Source organism: Dipodomys ordii, unplaced genomic scaffold (genome assembly GCF_000151885.1).
Source record: "Dipodomys ordii isolate 6190 unplaced genomic scaffold, Dord_2.0 Scaffold3, whole genome shotgun sequence".
Lineage (NCBI taxonomy): Eukaryota > Metazoa > Chordata > Mammalia > Rodentia > Heteromyidae > Dipodomys > Dipodomys ordii.
In genome coordinates, this window is record NW_012267219.1 from 15,990,063 (window position 1) to 16,013,645 (window position 23,583).

The following is a 23,583-nucleotide window of genomic DNA, read 5'->3' on the forward strand; positions in this document are numbered from 1 at the left end:
AAACCCTACTGTTTTCAGTGATTGGCAGAGCCCTTAGGCTCCTAGGGTTTATCAGATAGCCCATAGATAGGGTTAACACAGTTTCTCGATAGCCAGGTGTGGCATTCACAGTTATTTTGGTCTTGATATTACCATGTATATACATGTCTCCACATTGTTACTTGGTAGTAGAATAAGTGCAGGGCAAATTATACAGACAAGTTATCAACATTCAAGTCGTCATACCCTGAAAGAAAATTATGTGTTAGGCTGTAGTTGTAAACTTTAGTTGTTTTTTTTTGTTTTTTTGCACGAAATCCCATTTCAGGAACAAAATAAATAATACCATAGGATTCATAACTGAAGGTGGCTTCCTAATGAAGCCAAAGGAAACAGTAGCTTTTTTTTCTTTCTTTTTTTTTTTTAAAACTGCGGAATGCTCTCTCACCACAGATGTAGCTGAGGGCAAGTGGAAATTCACATCAGAAAGGCTCACCGTGGTTAAGTGCTAAATAGAGCCCCCTGCCCCCTCCTTCAGCAAAACCACAAGGCTCCAGCTACCTGTTCAGATCTATTGCCAACAGTCCAATTCTGGAATCTAAACCACACCGGTCAGCCAGCGCTGTCCCTGTGACACCAGACCGAGGCTGAACTCTAGCGGGTATTCCATACATAATTAAGAATCATGATTTTTCAGGAAAACAGACGATTCATGATGTTGGGAAGTTAGTAGAACTGGTGGATAAAAGAGAGAGCAAGCATACAAGCTGAGGACCGTGTGGTTGACATCCGACCGCCACCTGCCGGAGCATCAGCTTAGTCAGGCCCACTGCTGGGGATTTCTAGTCTCCTCTGGGCTGAGCTGTTGTTTCGAGACTGGTTCTTTTCTCTTCTCTTAAGGATGGGGTCTCCAAGGCTGCCAGGGGTCTTGAAAAATGCCTCCTGATGTGTACAGCGGATGCTCTTGGGTGTCACCGGAGCAGGGGACTAAATAAAGAGAGCAAAAACCAGAAGTGAAATCCACCCATCTCAGGGTCTGAGTAGGACATCTATGATGGCTCTGATATTCTGGCCCCGTGCAGGTGTGTGTCTTTTGGCTTTCCTATTACACTATCCCATCTGTCTTCCTATGTTTTAACACCATTGAGTCAAATTCATGTTGATTTTGTGGACAGAAAGGTGGTTACAAATGCAACAATAGTCTAGAGGCCAGGATCTGGGCTCTCATCAGTAGCTGTGCGAACGTGGGCAAATCAACTAACCGATATATCCCATCTGTGTGACAGAATGGTAGAAATAAATACCCAATTCCAGTATAAATATCACACTCCGAGGGCTGTCAGAATTAAATCTTTATGAAGGACTTTAAGAGCATGTAAAACAAACAGAAACTCTTATACGTGTGGTCCTTTTAGCTTATCTGCTAATACTCACCCTCTGTGGTCAAATGTTAAATATTAAATACCTCTGTCCTATAGTCATGTAACAGGTAAGTGAACAGGAGGCAGGTACTTCTCAGTGCACAGGGATGCAGCCTTCAGGCCTCACCTGTTCTGGTTTCACTACAGAGACTGGATGTCCTGTGTAGGTAGATGACTCAGACTGGATGCTGCTGTTTGACCTTGACACCACTGGACTCTGGGTCAGTGAGGGCTGACCCTGAAGCTGAGGGTCTGCAGGTGGGAGCCCGGATGACTTTTGATTAACCAGGGCTGGAGGGCTGATGAGAAGATGAGCTGTGGATCCAAGGCCAGGCAAGCTGAAATTGACAGGTCCTGTGTTTGGGAGAGTGCCGGAAGCAGATGAAACAGATCCTGGCATTGCAGGAGAATAGAGAACAGGAAACGGGCCCAGGGTTGGAGACGGAAGGACCATGCAAGGAACACTGAAGGACGGCAGCTGACCTGAGGATGGTCCCACGACATGTGGGGTTTGACTGCCGGGTAAGAGCACATTGAAACCATTTAATCCTGGAACAGAAGCAGAAGAACGTGAACGTGAGTGCAACATAAAGATCTCATTCACAATTCTCCTGGCAACTTATTCCAATGGGAGACCAGACATACCAACAAATGATAGAACCTTCTCCCACGCGACCAGATCAAACCCCTCCTTTCTGTGCTTTCAGCCCACAAGGCTCCTTCTCCTTCACATTACAGGGTAGATGGTACCCTCGTATTTACCTCCATGACCATGTGATTGATTCCTGTGGAGGGTTCTTTTGTGTGTGTGCTGGAGCATTGTCCCTTAGCTTTGTTGTGCAAGGCTCTACCACTTAAGCCATAGCTCTACTTCTGGCTTTTTGCCAGTTACTTGGAGCTAAGAGTCTCATGGACTTTCCTGTCCTGACTGGCTTTGAAACATGATTTTCAGATCTTAATCTCCTGAGGAGCTAGGACTAGAGGCCTGAGCCACTGGGGCTTGGCCACATTTAATGTGGCCAATTGTGTCACGTCTCATTGTGATCTAAGTATTACAGGGACTCTGAGACAGGGTGATACCAACTTACCGGCTGGTGACTGAACGTAGAGATACTGCAAGGAGGGGGACTCTTTGGCACTTTCACTTTCTTTTGAGAGGTTTTCAGGGTCTGTGTTTCTCAAAGGATTTTCACATTCAGAGGAAGTAGAGGAGTTTGCACCAGCCCTTCCTGAAATGCCTTCTGTAGCGGGGAACTGAGCAATCACAGGAAGGTCTTCCAGGGGTGTGAATCCTTTGCTCCCCATGCTCTTCAAAGAGTCAAGGTCTGTGGAATCTGAGGGTTTCTAAGCACAACCAAACCGGAAAGCAGAGAAGCAAGCATAAATCCCAGGAGTCCACGTAAGAACAGCCCTTATTAAAATACTTCACCATACATAAAAAGATAAAACCCAGCCATGGGTGATGCTGATTTGTAAATGTTGCTCTTTCTGAGCAACAGCACAATTACGAAAGTCACGCAACGTGTATCCTCAGGCTTACAATCGCTAAGTATTGACACACTAGAAACTGCAAACCTGGCGATGTTGTTCAGACTATGAAAATAAGTTTTGGAGCTGGGAACATACAAAGGGTGCTGGTGATGCAGTATTTGGGACACCTTCTAAGAACTGTGGATGAGTTCAAAGCTCTCTTGATTGTTTAGGACATAATGCTGACCGGTCTCTCACTTCTGATCTGCACCCCTAGGGTATCTAGAAAATTAGAAGAATTTACTGTGGCAAGATCAAGGCCCTGAGCGTCAAGTTCTTAAGGAATGACTGCCACCTGTGCAATGACTCATGCAAACGGCTGTAAAGACAGCACCACTGTTTTCTGACAGTCCTACTGGTCAGAAACCTTTCACCCTGGCCTGGCTACTAAGGAAGAGGTGGATGGTTTGTACTTTTGTTCTGCTTGCTTGGTAGCTAGGGAACTGGGAATGCTGGTGGTCAACCAATAGTACCACATTCTGAACTGCACTCAGCTGCATTCTGGGCTGTGGTAATTATTTCAGATTCCCAACTATATTTTTTTTTCTTAAAAAATATACAAGCCGAGTGATATTTTGATATTAAGTTCCCAGAATGCTGACTCTTAGACCAACAGCCTAGCCTGGGAAGATATGCCTCTCAGTCAAGGTTTGAATGAAACAAGAAAGCAAATTAACATTTCCTTAAAAGAGCTCGTCTGTATGTCACTAAGCTCTTACTCCTACTGTTTTACAAAGAAAGTGAATTTAGGAAATATAAATGCAGTCCCGCGCAGCAAAGCATGTGATGTCTTACATAGGAGAAAGACAAAGGAATGAGTAGGATTTAAAACTTAGTGTAGGATTCTCTCCTCACAAGGGCCTTTGAGTATCCCTGGGAAAAGCTACATCTTAAAAACTTCATCTTTGCCAGGTAGCTCACACATGTAATCCTAATTACTCAGGAGGCTGAGCTCTGAGAACCACCATTTGAAGCCAGTGTGGGCAGGAAAGTCTGTGAGACTCTTATCTCCATTCACCACTAGAAATCAGGAAGTGGTGCTGTGGCTCAAAGTGGTAGAATGCTACCCTTGAGCAAAAGAGCTCAGGAACAGAGCCCAGGACCACCACCACCACCACCAAAAAAAAACCCACACAAAAAGAGCTGCAAAGAATCATACACACAGCAGTGTTACCACTAAGTTAATGGATTTTTTTTCTCTTTTTTTATACTAATGGCATTTTGTGTGTTCCTGATTAAAAACCATGTCTTCCAATTCTATTTTATGGCACAATTTTTGGGAAAGCCAGTCCAGTGTTTAATTAACATACTCTCTTGTCACTTATTCATATCTGTTTATCTTCATTAAGCTCAGGACTGAACTGGGCAGGTGGCACACACATATAATCTCAGCAAGTGTGGCTAAGGCAAGAGGAGCAAGTTCCAAGGCCACTGTAGTTACCTAGTGAATTCCAGGCAAGTTTTGGTTCCAGGGTTCATCCTGGTCTCAAAGAAACAAACAACAATAGCAAAAAAGAAGCTCAGAACTCATGGGCCATCACCAGGCGTAGCCACCCACACATCCTTACCTTGGGCATGACAAGGGACAAGGGATTGTCTTCAAATTCCTGACTTTGTCTTTTACTGGCAGGCTCATCCTCTTCCTGGGGCTTCCGCTCCTCACAGAGGCGCTTCTGCGTCGAGGATGTCAATGGTAACTCTGCTCTGGCCATGACTTCCAAGCTCTTGACATCCCTCTCTGACAGCGGTCCTGAGGCTGATCCCTCCTGGAGATTCCCACACAGCATGAGCAGTGAGGCAGAGGGCACATACACTACAGGCTGGCCAGCAAGCAAAGCTGGCTTCAGATTCTCTGCCTCAGATGCTGTAGAAAGGAGAGGGAGGCTTCCTTGTCCGTTCTGACCAGTCTGCATAGAGAATGCCTGCAAGTCTATTTGAGCAACTGACAATACTTGATGAGCTGAAGGATTAACACAACATTCTGAGTCGCCAGGGAAGGCAGGGTCCACACTGCTTGCCGGAGGTACCGCTCTCTTACTGGCTTTCCCCCTGTAATAAAAACCAAACATAGTGAGTACTGTTAAGTTACACATTCTACCAGTTCCTGACTCTTTCTTTTCTCTCTTTCTTTTTCTTTCTTCCTTCCTTTCTTTCTTTCTTTCCTTCTTTCTTGCCCCAGTCATGGACCTTCTGGCCTGGGTTGGCTTTGGATTACGATCCTCAGATCTCAGCCTCCGAAGCAGCTAGGATTACAATCTCGAGCCACTGGTGCCCGGCACAACTCAGCTTTCTTAAGATAGCCCTCAGGCTATAGTTCACAGGTCCTCCTTTAGCAGGAATTTGTTAATCCCAGGGCTGGGGCAGGTATTTCTTAGCTGGATGGTTAAGGATGGGGTAGAAGCAATGGTGTGGAAAAGCTGTTGGGACTCTCAGATAACAGAAAACATTGGCCCTTCTTCTATAACTAATGTTTAATTCATTATCAAGTGTTCACCTTCTTACCAGGCACAGAGATACTTCAATGATGAGCATAATATTGTAATCATTTTAGCAATCATTTTGCTTCACATCTCCATCTCTGTCAGATGACAAAGCTCTGCTCTCAGTCGCTGTGGGTGAGCTTGGGTTGGATAAGAGACTGGACCAGATTCTGATGCAGGGACTGCAGAGTTGAGTCCATCTCTCAAACCACAGCCTCCCTCGCCAGGAATTGCTATTATTCAGCTATGTGAGACCCCACAGACCACGTCATCCATGGCCCAACCTCAGCCATCCCTCTTCAATCTCCTTTCCACTAGCAGTGTCACCATCACCTGACCCTCATGTTCTTTCTGACTCCTGTCTACTTGAGAAACTCTTCCTGACTCACTGTCTTACACTGATTTCCCTTGCTTTCTGTCTCCAGCTGACCTGGCTTAGATCTGCACAGCAGCAGAGCAGGAAGAACCACCACAAATGCCCTTTTCTGTGATCTGCTCCCCAGGAGCTCTTTTCTGCTTCCAATCCTACCTGCTTCATGCTAGCAAGATCTTCTTCAGTGACCCTGTGATATTTATTTACCATGTCATGAATGCAAATGCAGTATCTAAAATCACCTTATAACTATTTCCCTTTACTATCCTATTTGGATAAATCATGGCAGCCAAACAAACCAGTCTTTTGTTTTCTCCTCCCTGACCCTAAGTCACAGGTTTCTTCCTAGCTTGATCATTATAAACCTTTCTGGCTGGGCACAGTGGCTCATGCCTTTAATCCCAGTTACATGAAAAGCGATCATGTGAATTACAGTTTGAGGCCAGACCATGTAAAAAGTGGGGTGTAAAAACTGGGTGTGATTGTGTGTACCTGGTATTCCCGCTATATAGCAGGCACCAATAGGAGGATCACAGTCTAGATTGGCCCAGGTAAAAAATATGAGATTCTATGCGAAGAATAATAACAGAACTCAAGCATAAGTTTAAACCCCAGTAACTGCTGAAGAAACAAAACTAAAACCAAACCCAAACCATTCCCCCTCCAAAAATCCCCCTTTCATTCCCTCTTCAGTGTTTCTTCTGCATTTTCTGTGTTTTCCTTCAAATTAATTTGTGTCCCTGAGTTCTGCCACTTATCAGCAATGTGAATTTGGGCAAGCGACTTTACCTCTCTTGCCCCATGAATATATTTTGTTACAATGACAGCCCTTGTCAATGAAGTTTCTGAAGACTTATCCAATCAGAAGGAGAATTTTCTCCTGAGTAGAAGCCCCAAAATCTGTGTTCTTTCAAATCTCTTTCTTCTGGGAATCAAAGAAGACCATGGACCTTCAACCCTACTCTCTCCTTACTTTACCTCTTTAGTTTCCTCTCTGTGAAATGAAGACACCCATGCCAGCCTCAGAAAAGACTGCTACAGTCAGGTAGTTTAAAGACACCTGCACAGTTCCTGGTGAGCAAAATTAGCAATAAGAATGACAAAGTGATCCATGACATTAAGATGATCCATGACATTTCTCAGCTGAGTGCTGGTGGCTCCTGCCTGTAATCCTAGCTACTCAGGAAGCTGAGATCTGAGGGTTGTGGTTTAAAACCAGCCCAGGCCGGAAAGTCTGTGAGATTCTTATCTACAATTAACCACCAGAAAACTGGAAATGGTGCTAGGGCTCAAGTAGTAGAGTGCTCACCTTGAGCTGAAGAGCTCAGAGATAGCCCCCAGGCCAGAGTTCAAGCCCCATGACTGACAAAAAAAAAGATTACATTTCTCAAGGTTGTCAGTGATGACTTGTACTGCCTTGCACCCTATAAGCTATTACAATGTGGGAGATAAAGTTGTTATATTTTTGTGTCCCTCATGATATTTTCTGGCACAAGAATTTATCATCAGAATTTAAAAACAAAAGCAACTTAAATTTCACCTTTTGATAGATGGCATTTTAACTTAGTAAAAATTAACACTAGTAAATAGAAAAGTATGTATTTCAAGTTATCAAAGGCTACTTACTGTGAATTGCCTTCTATCTGCTGTTTGTAGATAGCTGCTAGACTTCCAATTTCTAGGGAGTAGCCACCTGGTCCTATAAATCAAAAATGAAGGTTTAACAAATATAGGAAGAGATTTGTACATGCCAGTTATATATCGCATAACTCATTATTCATAGCTGCTGGATCATAAGACTACCTCAAATCTCTTCTGATTTTGATTTGAAGAGAAATTTCCAGATGCTTGCTATTAATGTTGAATTCAGGTCTCATTTTAAGAAATTAGAAAGAAAATGAAACAAGTGTTGTTGGTAAGTCTGTTGAGTTTCTGTGCTATATTCAACAGACCAACTATGGTGAGCCAGTTGATCAAGGCTGACTGGATCAGTTTCAGGCATGGGGCCATGTACACACACTGTGAAGTCAGCGTCGTCTTGGCTTCCAATAATTGCTTTACTTCAGGCCAGTGAAAAAGAGACTTTCAGGAAAACAGGTGGGACCTAGGGAAATATCATTGTATTTATTTATTTTGTTGTTTTATTTTTGTGCCAGTACTGGTGCGTGAACTCAGCTTTTTGCTGGTGAATTGGAGATAAAAGTCTCATGGACTTTTCTGCTGGGCTTGGCTTCCAACTAGAATCCTCTTGAGTAGTTAGGATTATAGGCATCAGCCACCAGCATCCAAATGAATTATTGCTTTTATGCCAGTACATGGACAGGACTACTATTCCTGGTGATTGATAGATTCCACAGATTAAACAAAGGCAGGTACCTTGGTTTTCTCTGTAGGGGCTGCTGGGTTCCGAGTTCCCTTTTCTCTGTACCTTCTCAGAAGTTTGAACTGTGTTCAAGGAGCCATAGCGAGCCAGCCTCTGCTTCGCACCAACTTGAAGCTTACTAAATGTTTGTCTTTTCAGTTCTGGTAAGACAGATGCAGAGACATCTGCAAGTTCTTCATCTGAGTAAAGGAGAGAATTGATTGTGTTGTTAGATAGCTAGAATCCAGGCTACTATTTAGTCTTTGTAAGCATTGACTTTGAATCTGTCATTGGAATAGAGTTACCCCACATGTGAAAAACTATCTCAAACTCCAATTCCTTTTGAGGTACCTAGTTTTGTTAAGTTAGTAGATGGTTGAAAGGTAAGAATGAATTTGTGTATATATTCCAAAATGTTCTAACTACCACAAAAGTAGAGCAAGATGTTCTTCAACCCAAATTAGAGCAGCCTGACATTTTAATACTCTGTTGGGGCAGAGGGTATCAAAAGAAAACCTGACCATGCTTAGCCCAACATGCATATTTTGAGATTCACTTTCAAGATCGAGGCCAGCCTCTTAGGCGAAGCACTAGGGCAACAAGCAGAAGAATCTCTATATTCTGTGATGCTTTAGTAATTTTTTTTTGATGCAATAGGAAGCCCAGTTACTAAAGTGACCAAAGGAATGAGGTCAGCAGACAGTACAGACGAAATGTACACAATGGTAAAGCTATCAGAATGATGGGCTTGAAGGCCACTGTGCTTAAAAGGAGCCTATGTGAAGCCAAGCCAGAATTTCCAGGCAGACGAAGGCAGCCAGCCCTGCCGTCCAGATGTCATTCCTACTATTCTTTTTCTTAAGCTGAAAGCATGCATATTTTAAGTATAAAGCTGACAATACACTGAAAAGTTACATTTTTTGGGATAATGTAACCTTAAAACTGAAACAAAAAAAATCTTTATGCTTTTTCCCCCTTTCTTTCTTTTTGTATAGCAAAGGCTCAATAAACGATCCCTTCAGAAAATCAGATATGATAAAACCCCAAAGTAGAAAATAAGTCCAGCCAGTTTCATGAGCTCTCCCTCCCAAGCCAACTAAAACAATGATGAAGAGTATAAAACAATGGTTCTTAAGACATTGGGCATCAGAACAGGAAGGACTGTGATTCCTTAAAGATAAAATGAAGTGAGCTCCATGGTTGTCCTAATCTATTGCCTGGAGTTGGGGTATACAAGTCTAGAGGTACAGTATCCCTAAGTTGAGGATGGGGCAGAGGAACCTGGAAAACCAGGACAAGCAGACTAATGGACAGTAAGACAGACAAATGTAGGGGTCCACAGAGAGTCCCCTTGAGTATTTGTATTGATGCAAGTGAGCTACCCAGTGGTCAGCAAAAGAAACACTCAAAAAGAGTAAAGGGCTGGGAAGGTGGCTCAGTGGTAGAGCGCTTGCCTTGAATGCTCGAGGCCCTGGGTTTGATTCCTCAGCACCACATAAGCAAACAGAAAAAAGCCGGAAGTGGTACTGTGGCTCAAGTGGTAGAGCGCTAGCCTTGAGCTGAAGAGCTGAGGGACAGCGTCCAGGCCCAGAGTTCAGGCCCCACGACCGGACCCAAAAAAAAAAAAAAAAAAGAATAAAGAGAAAAAGTTAGCAACTCATACAGGATTAATGCCAGCTAGAGTTGATATGCCTCAAAGTTCAGAGTAAATGTTTGTTTAGTGGATGAAAATGATATTGTCTTGGTTGTGGGAAAATGTACTGATGATTCACTGCTGACAGGGTTCTGCTCATAAAAGCATATAATTAAGATCCCAAAGGATCACTGTTTCCAAGTAATTTTACTGCACCCCCATATATAAATAAACTTAAGAACAATCTTTATAGAAATGTCCAGCATCTAACATTGTATAATTCTCAGTGTCCAGCATACAATGAACAATTACCAGGGACATAAAGAACTAGGTCAATACCCTACAATGAGGAAGAAAAAAATCAATAGAAGTCAACTCAAATGTGGCAAAGATGACAGTACAGTAGATCAGCACTTTAAAAGTTATAGAAATGTACACTTTCAAGAAGCTAGAATGTGTTAGTGTAAAGAGATATGAAAAATATAAAAACCCAAATCAAACTCTTGGAGGTAAAAAAACAAAAAGATTGAAGATGTAAAATATATAAGATATGGGATTAATGGCCAATTGACATTAAAAGAATGAATGAGCTGGGCCCTGGTGGCTCACACCTATAATCCTACCTACCTAGGAGGTGGAGATCTGAGAAGTCTCAGATTGAAGCCAGCCCAGGCAAACAAATTGGAGAGATTCTTTTTTTTTTAATTTTATTTTATTTGTGAACATACTGTACAGAGGGGTTACAATTACATGGGCGGGATAATGCGTACATTTCTTACCAAGCATTGCAGCCTCCTCCTTTGTTTACCCTTCACATCCCTTCCCAGCCTCCCCCCTCCCCCTTGGAGAGATTCTTATCTCCAATTAACCAGCAAAAAGCTAGACATGGAGGTATAGCTTAAATGGTAGAGCTCCAATTTTCAGTGAATAAAGCTGAGCAAGAGTAAAAAGGCCCAGAGTTAAAGCCTCACTACTAGTGCATATACACACATGCACACCACACACACACATACACATCACACACACACACACACACACACACACACCACACTAAAAGAACGGTAAATCTGAAGAAACTGCAAGATAAATGAATAAAAGTGAAACAGAAAAAAAAAAAACTGAATAAAGAAAAGATCAGGGGTGGTAATGTGGCTTAGTGGTAGAGTGCTTGCCTAGCATGCATAAAGCCCTGGGTTCAATTCACTAGTACCATATACACAGAAAAAGCTGGTAGTGGCGCTGTGGCTTAACTGGTTCAGTGCTAGGCTTGAGCAAATGCAGCTCAAAGTTCAAGCCCCAGGACTGGCCAACAAAACAAAACAAAAAAAAAAAAAAAGAAAGAAAAGGAAAAGATCAGTGATTTGTGAGACAATTGCAAGCAATCAAATATAACTGTAAAGGACAGAGATAAGAAAACAGGAAACTGAAGAAACAGCTGATAACTTTGTGAGGCCTTGGATTCCATCCTAGCAAAGGAAAATAAAAAAAGTAAAAATGAAAGTAATGAAGAAAGAAAGGAGTTAAAAACTCTTTAACCTAGACCCCTACACCCGGTGAAAATACCTTTCAAAAAATGTTTTCAGACATACAATAGTCAGAAGAATTCATCCCTGTCAGACTTTCACTAAAAGAAATGTGAAAGTCTTTCAAGCAGAAGAAAAACGATATTAGCTGGAAGCTTACACCTACAGAAAGGGAAGGCTTAATAATAATTTCCAGTGAATATTGGAAATAGTAACTAAATAGGTAGATAATATTTCTCTTTAATAAAGAACTGCTTTAAAGAATTGCCTTAATCAGAATCAAAAATCAACTATAGACCTTGTAAAAATACGTAACAGTAAAACACATAGAACAATTTCATGCTATCTGTTGTATTCCAGTGACACATTGAGAGTTGTTAAAAAACAAACATGTATGATAAACTGTACCATGCTGGAAGGAAGAAGAGGGATGAGACATTTATGAATTTTTACCATGGAAACGACTAAATTAAACATCCTAAAGTTCCAAACCTGGTTGCTTTATTGATGACAATATCAGCAGCAAAACAAGACAATAGGTAAAGGAAACTTGGTTTCTAAATGGTTGAGAAAAATGGTGCTCAGAATGGCCCCAAACCCTCTTTGCTGTTCACATGCAAATATATGAACTTCTTGTATTTTCAACACCAGCTCACTTTCCAGAGATCTTAATATTTTTCCAATGGAACCTCCACATTAGTCTTTTTCCTCTTTTAATCTCCTGACTTCAAAGATTCCTCATCACTTCTCTTTTATATAGTACAAATTTTATGGCTCACATATTCTGAAGCTTTCCAAAAATGATTATACCTTAAGCTGATTATACTTTATCTCATTATCCTAAGTTAAGCTGTGCACTTGAATCAGGATGCCTGATATTGCTACCATAGATGTATTAGTTCTTTGTTTTGTGCCGGTAGTAGGGTTTGAACTCAGGGCCTGGGCATGTACTTTAGCGTTTTTGCTCAAGAATAGAGCTCTACCCCTTGAGCCACAGTTCTACTACTGGCTTTTGCTTTGTGGTTAATTGGAAATAAGAGTCTCATGGACTCTTCAAAAGCCAGCCTGGGCTGGCTTCGAACCATGATTCAAATCTCAGCCTCCAGAGCAGCTAGGACTATAGCTGTGAGTCACTAGCACCTGGCTTGACACATTTGTTGAAAAACACACTATTCTTTCATTTTTCCAGTACCTAGCAGTCCATCAGAACTTAAATCTGTATCTTCTCTCAATTTCTACCTATGCAGTGCCACCCTGACTTACTACTTTACTACTTAACTCTTCACTTTTAAACTTGTGGGAATTATGTACCTTCAAAAGCTCATCAGCCAACTAAAGCAAAAGAAGTAAGCAAGGTTCCAGGTACCATGGGGGTAGTAGAAGATAGAAGGCAAGGGCATCCTACCTATCAAGGCCATCATGTGTAACAACATAATACAACATGTGCTGGCTCAGCTCAGATACATTTTGCACTGGGTGGTGGAAAATTATGAAGGAGTAGATATTTGGGCCAGATCTTGAAAGCAGAGAATAGTCCTATGCCATATATGTATATGTATATATATATATATATGTATATGTATATATATGTATGTATATATATGTGTGTATATACATACATACATACATACATACTGTGCCGTGACTTTGTGGCAGTAATTGTTTGCGTAAGTTAATTTATTAATGTTTATACAATGATATATTTGCCCCAATATTGTAATGACACATTTCTCATAATGTCTGCCTGTCTCTAAGTGAAACATAACCTTTTTTTTTAAAGGTGAAAAAAAAAAAAAAAAGAAGGCTTCATGGGTGAAAAGAACCACAGAAACCAAGGTAGAGAAGCAGAACATGGCAAAACTGAACCTTTCATGCAGGCAGGAACTGCGTCACATACACCTTAAATTTCCCAATGCATATAGCATAGCTATCGGCACCCAGTCCAGACTCAGTAAATACTTGCTGCATTGAATTAGTTACACTTGATTTTAAGTGATCTCATCCAGTCAGTGTTACTAAAGAGGTAGAGAATGGTATCTTTTATAAGGCTGAATTAAGTGGCATGAATTTCTACCACTAATGCCAAAATTGAAAGGGTAATTTAAAAATAACCGTAATGGCTTTTTCCCAGGCAGCACAGCTATCTGTGAAGTCCCTGCTGTAGAGCTCTAGTGCCTGATGGCCCAGATATTACCTGTGAAATGAGTACCCTCTTTCACTCCAGTTCAGTAAAATTGTGGTATTTCTAACCTTTTAAATAAATTACAGAATGAGTGTTCATTACATCCATGCTATATTTAGAAGCAATCTAACCACTTACTAGTTTTGTGACAGTAATAGATGTAATTTTTACATTATTTGGTACGTCTCTGAAAACAATGTTTTATTCTGCTAATGAAGAAACAATCACAATTCGAAAGTGTCAGAAAATCTGTTACAAAGCCTCATGTTTCCTTTCTTACTATGGATGACCCAAGCCCATGGCATTTAGAATAATGATCATTGCTGCACAAGTGATGGTGCTCATCTAATGTTGTGTGTGACATGGATTACAGGAAAAGAGAGCAGATCTCACTGTGTAGTCAATTTATAATCTGGAAAAGGAATTAGTCATTGGTAAGTAAACTAGATCCCTGGCAAAACCACACCTCCTTACCACTGGAACTGAAATCCACAGGCCCGATCCATTTGAAGGCTGGTTTACGTCCTCGTTCCTCTGTTACGTGGACTTTCTTTATCAGAGCCAAGCTGGTCAGAACGTTGGCTATGTCATAGAGGCGTCGTACCTTTGCTTGAAGATATAAAAGGCAATTACAGTTGTGCCACCTGTGACATTAGTACCTTGAGTTGATGTGACAGAACACATTTCTTGGTCACCACATGAACCTCCAGAGGGGTGGGGAAGAGACCAATGGCTCTGTCACAAAACCACCGAAGATTTATGCAGCTGATGTTTCTCAAGACACATAGTAATGGAAGGTCAGTTTGTCCTTCCCTCTCTACAACTTCGCACCTCTGACAAGAAAGCAAAGAGCACTGTGATTGCAAAAAACACCAAGGGGGGAAAAATGGACTGAGATGAAAAGCTTAATAAATGAAATTCGGATGTGTGGCACATCCAAGCCTTGTCCTGAGCTGCTCTCTGCAGGAGGCTGCGGCACCTGCCTCATAGACAGCTGGCCTGTAAAAATAACAAGGATTCCCCAAGGACCCTCAGCAAGGGCACACTCACTGGACACAAAGATGCCAAAGACTCAAGGTCATGTGCTTAATAATATCAGCTCCACACCTGAAATGCTGACCTTCTGGCCATCCAGCAGGGCAGGATGGGAGGGCATCTCAGCCATCTTGGAAGACTGCATACACACGTGAGAGAAAACCCAAAGGGGGTGGTAATATAGTAAGATAGGCCGGACAATGACATATTTTTTTTCTATCCAAGAAATCTCTATTCAAAAAAATTGATTGAGAGGAAACACATTTGACCTCAGGGCTCAGATGAAGCAAAGGAGTTTGGGTAATTGTCCAGAAACATTAAGCTTTTCTCCTAACCCTGCCAGGGCTGAGTTTTTATCGAGCCATTTCAACCTAGCTATTATTCCAGCCAGAAATCAAAGCAGCTAAGAATGAGCACATGGCTTCCCACCAGGGGCCCAGGGAACTGGCACAGGATCCTAGCTTCACAGAAAAAGGGAATGCACAGGCGACACTTGGAGGCTATCTTTCTGTCCAGCAGCCATGTCCCACCACCCAATCCTCATCGGTTCTCTGGTTCTTACCTGCAGACAACTTTCATCTCCACCCTTCAGAAGAGTAAGCAGGGGGTGGGGGAGAAAAGGGGAAAGAAAACTCAGATATTCTGTCTTGGATGCAGCATTACGAAAGAGAAATGCAAAGAACCACATCCCCTCCCTGACTGCAGTTCTCAGCATGGTATTCTGTTCTCACTGTCCACTTTCCTGTTCACTAGAACCATTCAGAAAAGGCCCTCAGGCAGCAGTGTAAAGGGATTTCGAACAGGTGACTGACCTCCCAACAGCACTAATGGACCTTTATCAGCCCAGGAAGGAGAGTATTTTTCTCAAAAATAAATATATATACATGTCTCCTCATAATCTTAAGAGACCAAAAGTATCATCACATGAAATCCCACCCTTTTTGTGGGATATAAAGATATAAAGATTCTTACTTTTAAATTTATTGTGATCTGGAGTATCTTGGCTCTCTTCTATTAGTATCTTGGCAGCTACATCCAGAGTAACAATTCTGGTTTTGGAGACCAGGAACAACATGACGAACTTCTGGCTCATGATTCTCAGGGACTTATCTTTTCTACTGTTAGCAGATGCTGAGAAGGGAAAGAAACAACAACAACAATCAAACCAAAGGGTTTACCCTAAGAAAAACTGTCCTTAGTTTCCAGAACCTTCTAACTCCAACAGCATATGCTCTAGGCAGAAACTTACTGGACACCCATCACACAAATCAGCTCATTTAAGCAAATCTTATGGCTCATAAAATTACTCTGCAGCAAGCCTAAATTCTTACACGCACATTTTAAATTGCTCCTCACATGCCACACTTACATATATAATAGAATCCACACGTAAGTTTTCCTAAAGCAAATTTTTGGAGAAGATTAATATGGACAGATGAAAAGAGAGGTCAGAGATAAGGTGTCCTTCCCCTTCGCCCCCCAGGACATTAACTCTCTTCCCAAAGGCAAAAATGCCATAGTTGTTCTCTGTGCTCACTATATCTAGATATACTAACATAATGGATGCCCGCGTCTCCCAATTTTTGTCAAAACTAGGTGCACAAATAAGCTCTATATAAACAGGAAAGGATTAGAAGTAAGCTTCCATGGATTGCAGGTAAACCATTTACAACAGATGGCTACCTTCCCTGCCTTGTGGGTTGGAAATAAAAGGCATGAGCCCATGGGACTCTAATGTCACCCTTCTTTGTACTTCTAAGATTTGCAATTACAATGTGAGTTGATGCTTGTACTTTGTTATCTGAGCAACGAGGAGGAGGGCAAGGATGCTGATCATCACTGGCTAAAATGCGAAGAGGAAGATACTAGTTATGGGGAGGAACAACACAATATAAATTAAAAAACAAATCCTGTTAGTTTTTCTAATAAACACTTTCTGTTCCAGGGGATTTTTACCTAATCTACTGCATAATAATTAAATATAATTCTTTGCAAAGATAACTTCATCAGTGAAGAAAAGAAAACAGCATTATCAGGTGCCAGTGACTCATACCTATAATTCTAGCTACTCAGGAGACAGAGACTGGAGGATCCGGGTTTAAAGCCAGCCTGGGCAGGAAAAGTCTGAGCTGCTTACCTCCAAATAACCACTGAAAAGCCAGAAACAGAGCTATGGCCCAAGTGGTAGAGCTCCTGTCTTGAGTCAAAGTGACAGCACATAGGCCCTGAGTTCAAGCCTTGTACTGGCACACAAACACACACACACTCCAAAAAGGAAAGAGAAAGAGAGAAAGAGACAGAGAGAGAGAGAGAGAGAGAAAGAGAGAGAGGGGGGAGTACTGAGTAGTCCCATTATAGATGGGAGCTCTGTTAGTGATCTACAATTCAAACACACCAAACACCAAGAGAGTTGCTACTAGGCAAGGTTTGCACAAGGTCAAGTGGATGGCCTATTTGTGCAGCCATCTGGCTTCCTTTCTTGAATAGACAGAATGATAGGACATCTCCCTCTAGGCTTGTGAGTCCGGCACTTTATATCTTAATAGTGAAGATCTTCAGAAGAGACCATCACTCTCTTTGCTATTATGCACAAGGTCATAACAGACTCACAGGAAGCACAGTCGGGCTCAGAGAAATCCAGTAACTGTTGATCTTGAGAATCAGAATAGCCATCTTTTCTACGTTCTCCAACTTTAAAATCCATCAGATCCAGCTCCTTCTGTTGGAGGTAGGCCATCTGCTCTTCATATTTTTGTTCCTCTCCTAGTCTCTGGAGAGTCTTCAGGGTTTTGGGCAGGCTGTGCCGACCGTGCCAGCCATACCGATTCTTGGCGACTCTGCTGACCAGATGTAGCGACTCCAGCACATTTACAATATCATAGATACGTCTCCTCTCCACACCTGTTTGGGAAACATAGGCCAACAGACAACACACAGATGTACACTTTTGAATATCCTTGGATTGGACTTTTTATCCTTGACCCTAGACTTTTCTATTAACTACTTTGTAGAATGTAATGCCAAGCAATTTGTGGATGCTCAATGAATTCAATGTATCAGATTTAAACAATGGAAATTATTTTTCTTTATTTACTCTTGGGATCCAACTTTCAAGTAGACCCAGTCTTGAGATGGCCATAGTTCATCTGCATAGCATCTGCTCTTGATACCTATTAGGTCAACAAGGTATATTCTAAGTATTTCAGCATATTCAAATTGGTAGTATCAAGTGATATGCATACTAATATGCCACAGGATATATGCCACAATATGCATAATAATGACACAGGATGAATGGGTGGTTGAGTGTGACCTGTATGCCTAATTTTGCAAAATGAGAACTAAGGTCTAATAATTGGCACTTCATCATTGGACAATATCATCCTTTCTTGAACTTTGAATGATACAAAGAATTTTATCAGGCTCTCTTAATCATTGCTTCCTATTTTGAGCTAGAAACTCAAGATATAAGGGCATGACCAGGTCAGGTACTCACACCTATAATCTCAGCTACTTGGGAGGTAGAGGTCTGTAGGATCACTTGGGAGGTAGAGATCTGTAGGATCATGGTTGAAGGGTTGGCAAAAAGAGCTGGGGTGTGTGGCTCAAGTGGTACAGCACATGTCTAGCAAGCATGAGGGGCAGTATAAATCCCAGTACCATCAACCATCAACACCAAACAAACAAAAAAATGAACAATAAAACAAAAATGGTTCAAGGGCTTGGGCTGGAGTTGCTGGAGGAAGCTATAGCCAGACTTGGAAAAAGCACAAGTCTCCCTCCAGTGTCCTCTTGCTCTACGTGGTCCTGACCCTTCTCCCGGTGTTCTCACTCTCCATATGCTAACAAACATCCCATCAGTGAAGCACAAAGACTGATACAGAATGACTGTGACAGTCATCAGTTCCCTCCCCACTTCCCCATCTCTACAAGTACCTTGGGAGCATGAGCTGTCTACCAAACATCAGAAGTAGTTATGGTGGTGAAGTGTGGGAGGGATATGAGTAAAACTGCCTGATTTGAATCCTTGATCTACCCCTTATTACTGGTTGTGTGATCCTGGGAAGTTACTTAGCCTTTTTGTGCCTTAGTGCTTACCTCATAAGATGAAAACGAATGTCAAAGTTCCCCTAGTGTATTAATTTTAATCTAAATATTTTACATGGCATTAGAGATGCCTAAAATCCCTGCTAATGTAAGATATCGGACTAGATAAAAACCTGTTTGGTCAGGTGCTGATGGCTCACACCTATGAAACTAGCCACTCAGGAGGCTGAGATCTGAGGATCACAGTTCACTGCCACCTGAGCAGAAAAGTCTGTGGGCTTTTTAATTAACTACCACAAAGTTGGACGTGAAATTGTGGCTCAAGTGGTAGAGCATTAGTCTAGGGCAAAAAAGCTCAGAGACAGTGGACAGGCTTTGAGTTTAAGCCCCAGGGCCATACCCACCTCCCCCACCCCCCCAATCTGTCAGTGACTTTATTGTGCAATATGCCCTCAGGCCCACAGATTCCTTTGTTCTAGCCTAAGGGTCCACAACAAACGTCTCCAGAAAACCTGCCCAGCAACAAAGATGTCCTCTTTCTTTTTCCTAACAGCTAAGAACTGTTATAGAATCAGGGCAGACTTGGTGAATGCAGCTTTTGGCTCTTCAAAGATAGAATATGAGAAAGACTCCTATTACAAGGAAAACCCTGGGGTGGCAAGGCCGTTTTTAGCACAGTCAGGAAGAGGAACTTCATGGTCTAGCAGAACATTTCAGTTCATGTTCTGAAAGCCTCATGGCCCAAGCTCTCAGCCCTCTAAATCTCAGGCTTCAGTACCAGCTGTCCATTGCAAGGTGCTGGCAGGGGCAGTCAGTATCCCCTTGTCTAGAAAAGCCTGGTTCTTCATTTCAGCCGTTTAAATATCTTACCACATCTTGTTTAGAGTGTAACATTCTATAAACCTTCCCATTAGAAATGTCATGTGAATGCAACTGAGACACCCCAGGGCCAGCCATATGCCCCAGTGTTTTGTTATTAGGTATTTGCTAGCAAGCGATTAAGTCTCCATCTAGTTGCTAGATATCCCTTGGAAGAGGAAATCATAGATTCTGAGCATTTGAGTTAGATGATCTTTAATATGTACCATGGTTCCTAGTATGTGGTTCTGGTGAGAGCCAAAGTAGCAGCTGCTTGCCTGGCTTAGTCACCTGAATTTTCCACCTTACAGAGTTTTAACTGTTGTTGTGTTATTTTCCACTTACTAAAGTTGCCCTCTGTTCTTTAAATTCTTACCCATAATATCAATGTCAAGCTTATATACACCAGAATCTGAGAAATCAGGCAATATGAAGCTCTACATATCCTATGGTCTTAACAGCTTGTAACCTTGAGATAGAAGGGAGACTCAATCCCAGGAGATGGTCACCAATGAAACTACTAGGAAAGGACTTCATTTTTCAAGCTCCCATGGAGAGATGACAGGTCTGGCGCATTGGGAAGCTATAAAAACTTTCTGGATGGGAAGGGGAAACAAAGGAAGAGGCTACAATGCTTGATAAGAAATGTACTCATTATCTTGCCCATGTAATTGTAACCTCTCTGTACAGTATTTTCACAATTAAAAAAAAACTCTCCGGAATTCTGCTCCAGGTACTGTAATGTGGAACTCTAAGAATTAATCTGTAGCCCAGATGAAAGTATGAGTTTGTTCTTCTGTCTTCCCTAGGACCTGTGATCTATCCTTCCAACATCTAAACTTCTGTCTTCTGTAGTGACATCAGCGCAAGACTCCTGGATGGAGAATTTAGAGATGTGGAATAGGCTTTATGAATGCTGGATGATCTGTTATCCTCATTTTCTCTACCACTGGTTTCTAGGACCCAGAACCTTAACAGGCTCCCCACTGTGCCTTCCCTCCCTTCCCTGTTGGATTTGTCAGCTATTCCAGATTATTTCATTAAACTTTGGGTTCTATAATGTTTCCCTAGCCACAATATTCTACCTTTTCTTATATACAGAGCCTGACTAGACAGCTGGGGATTGGGGTGAAGGGGAAGAATCTAATAAGAACTAAGTTATTATCCATGCCAGGTATGAAGAGGTTTTTCAGAGTCAATCAGAACATTTCAGCTCATGTTTCTGAAAGGCTCACTGCCAATCCATGCCTCAGATATGGAGTTAGGCATGCCATTCTGATTATGTCCAACTTGGCGATGTCTCTGCAAGGTAGGTACTATGGTCCCTTTGTTACAGTCAATAATAGGTTAATTTTTTTTTCTGGTCAATTACCTTTTTGAAAGATTTACGATATATAAATTTAAGAGTTGCACTTGAAAAAAAATCAAGCCCCATTGACCCCCAAATCGGCCTATGATATGATATTCCTACCACAACCCACTTTTTCCTAATTATCTCAGTTTCCAACAACCCAAATCATCTTCTTAGTTATGAGCTTGAATAGTTCAGATCAACAATCGCCTATGTCCCAAGGCACATGTTCTGATCTATGGAAAGAAGAAAACTAAGAAACAAAAAATATTTATCATCTACTTAAGCTGGTCTCTTCACCTCCCCCTCCATATATGTAAATGCTTCTTATGATTTAAGAGAATATTGTGACATCTTTGCTTAATGATTGTCAACCGCAGTTAATGTCCACTAGGGGTCTCTATTCTGAAGCAGCTGAATCTATCTATATTTTATATTTATTTGTATGTATGTATATACGCACACACATGTATTTTTTTACAGCAGTACGCTCATCAGACATTACACATACTCCTGTCATGTGAACGCTCTTGCCCTTCGTTGTTATAAGATTTAAGCTGTATGAATAATGTGCAGATACGCTTTTTTCTCATTTAACAGGCTTTATGTGAATATCATGGTATGGACTTCAAACAAACCTTGCTCTCAAATCATGCTTTAAAATAAAATAACATCAGTTATAAACTCTTACAAACATTATTAAAAAATTAAAAGCAAGATATCTGTATTTTGTTTTTAGTGAGACAGTCTCATTAGGAAGCCCAGGGTGGCCTCAAATTCATGATCTTCCTGCCACAGCCTCCCAAGTGATGGGATTACATTTATCTTATGGTGAGGGTGAAGGAGAATTTTAAAATGGGACATTTTATAATCTAAAGCTCAAAAATATTTCCTATTACAAATATATACATAGATATATGTATAGATACCTATATAGACACATAAACATGCACATAAAATATATATTAATTATATGAATACTGTATACAACATGTGTGTTGTGCTGGAGCTTGAACTCAAGGCCTTATGCTCTTACTTATGCTCAAAGGTAGCAAATTACCACTTGAGCCATCACTCCATTCCAGCATTTTGCTGGTTAATTGGGACAGAATCTCAGACACCTTAAAAATTTTTTTTCAAAGTCTCTATAAGCACAAAGGGGAATTGGTTCAACATGTCCATTTATGAGTACAAGTCATCTTGACCATTCACCATTCACCAGAAAGCTTGTTTGGCATTCAACTGGGATTCTCCAGGTCTCAGTCCCTAAGTAACTAGGATTACAGTGGGAGTCACTAACACCCCAGTGCAAAATGTTTTTATTTAAGGTTAAAAAAGCCTGTTCTCCCAGATCTAGGAGGCTTTCTGGAATTCTGTGCACAGAGGAGACACTTGATGATGATGCAAACATCTCTGGCTGCTCCCTGTCCTCCCCTGTGGGAGGCCCCACTCTGAAGGACTTTACCTGCCTCAGGAAACCAGTTTCCCACTATCACTGGAGACAGGCCTCCAGGTACTGTGGTGATACATACCAAGACTGACAGCAACTTCATCTAGGGAGATGGTTGTTTTCTCTGTTGACAAGGGATAACTTGGATAGCGAGCTAGAAACTTCTGGCACAGCAGTCCTAAACTTTTCTGTTTTCGGCTTGGCCTCTGCTTTTCAAATTCATCCACAGCACTGTCCCCAACAGCATCAAGCTACAGAGGGCAGACAGAAGAGAGGAGGGATATGTCATGGTTAACATCCTAATGGAGCCGGGCACCAGTGGCTCAGGCCTGTAATCATAACCACTCAGGAGGCTGAGATCTTAGGATCACAGTTCAAAGCCAGCCCAGGCAAGAATGTCCCTGAGACCCTTATCTCCAATTAACTACCAGAAAACTGGAAGTGGTGCTGTGGCTCAAGTGGTAGAGTGCTCTCCTTGAGCTAAAGAGCTCAGGGACAGCGCCCAGGCCCAAAGTTCAAGCCCCACGACCAACAAAAAGAAAAACATCCTAATGGAAAAATTGAAACGATGGGTACAGACAAGTTGGAAAGGGAGTACAGGAGACACGTATTCCATTTATACCATCCTATCACCCAAGATTCGTGTTAAATACATTTGTAATTTGATGTTCTTAATGATTTATTGTTTCTTCTGGTCTGAGGTTTTTTTCTTCTTCTTTGCTATAAGAGGCTCCTTCTATTGGTTAAAAATTTTAAAAATATGTCATGTATAGATGATACACCCTTGCTAGTATGGTTGTTGATAAGCACTACTAGAAGCTTGTTTGAGATGCAGAATCTCAGGCCTATAACATCATGGTTTATTGTTCTTGACATGAAAATCTGAGATGCACTGACCTGCATGGTGTTTGCTAATTTGTATATTTTACAAATGACCAAAGGTTGATGAAACTGGACAAAGGCCTGTAAATCATATTCCTCCTTTCTCTTTCTTATTGTAAGTAGTCTAGCATCCTGTCTCATCAGCCCACATTTGAAAAAGGCTTCACTCAAGTGAAGAAAGCAAACAATTTTAATAAACAGATTCAAGAAGGGAGATTATTATCCCAACAGATTCAGAAAAAGCATTTGATAAATCTAACACTCATCTATGGTTTTCAAAAATACCCTAAGAGAACTAGAAATCGGAGAAAGCTTCATCAATGAAGGCTGCTCATAAAAACCTCAAAAGCATTGGGCTGGGAAGGTGGCTCAGTGGTAGAGTGCTTGCCTTGCATGCACGAGGCCCTGGGTTTGATTCCTCAGCACCACATAAGCAAAAAGAAAAAAGTCGGAAGTGGCGCTGTGGCTCAAGTGGTA

At 41.6% G+C, this 23,583-nt stretch overlaps 1 protein-coding gene across 1 annotated transcript in view; it reads right to left on the reverse strand.

The window, feature by feature from the left end:
* Positions 1-795: 795 nt before the first annotated feature.
* The window catches only part of E2f7 (E2F transcription factor 7), a 35,234-nt gene continuing 12,446 nt past the window's right edge, over positions 796-23,583 (reverse strand). The window contains exons 3-12 of the mRNA XM_013020627.1: positions 22,307-22,475; positions 17,129-17,419; positions 15,491-15,649; positions 13,958-14,092; positions 8,160-8,345; positions 7,410-7,482; positions 4,499-4,979; positions 2,489-2,744; positions 1,528-1,949; positions 796-966 (exon numbers count right to left, since the gene is read on the reverse strand). Of these exons, the coding sequence (XP_012876081.1) occupies positions 796-966; positions 1,528-1,949; positions 2,489-2,744; positions 4,499-4,979; positions 7,410-7,482; positions 8,160-8,345; positions 13,958-14,092; positions 15,491-15,649; positions 17,129-17,419; positions 22,307-22,475 (2,343 nt within the window). The remainder of the gene's footprint in view (positions 967-1,527; positions 1,950-2,488; positions 2,745-4,498; positions 4,980-7,409; positions 7,483-8,159; positions 8,346-13,957; positions 14,093-15,490; positions 15,650-17,128; positions 17,420-22,306; positions 22,476-23,583) is intronic.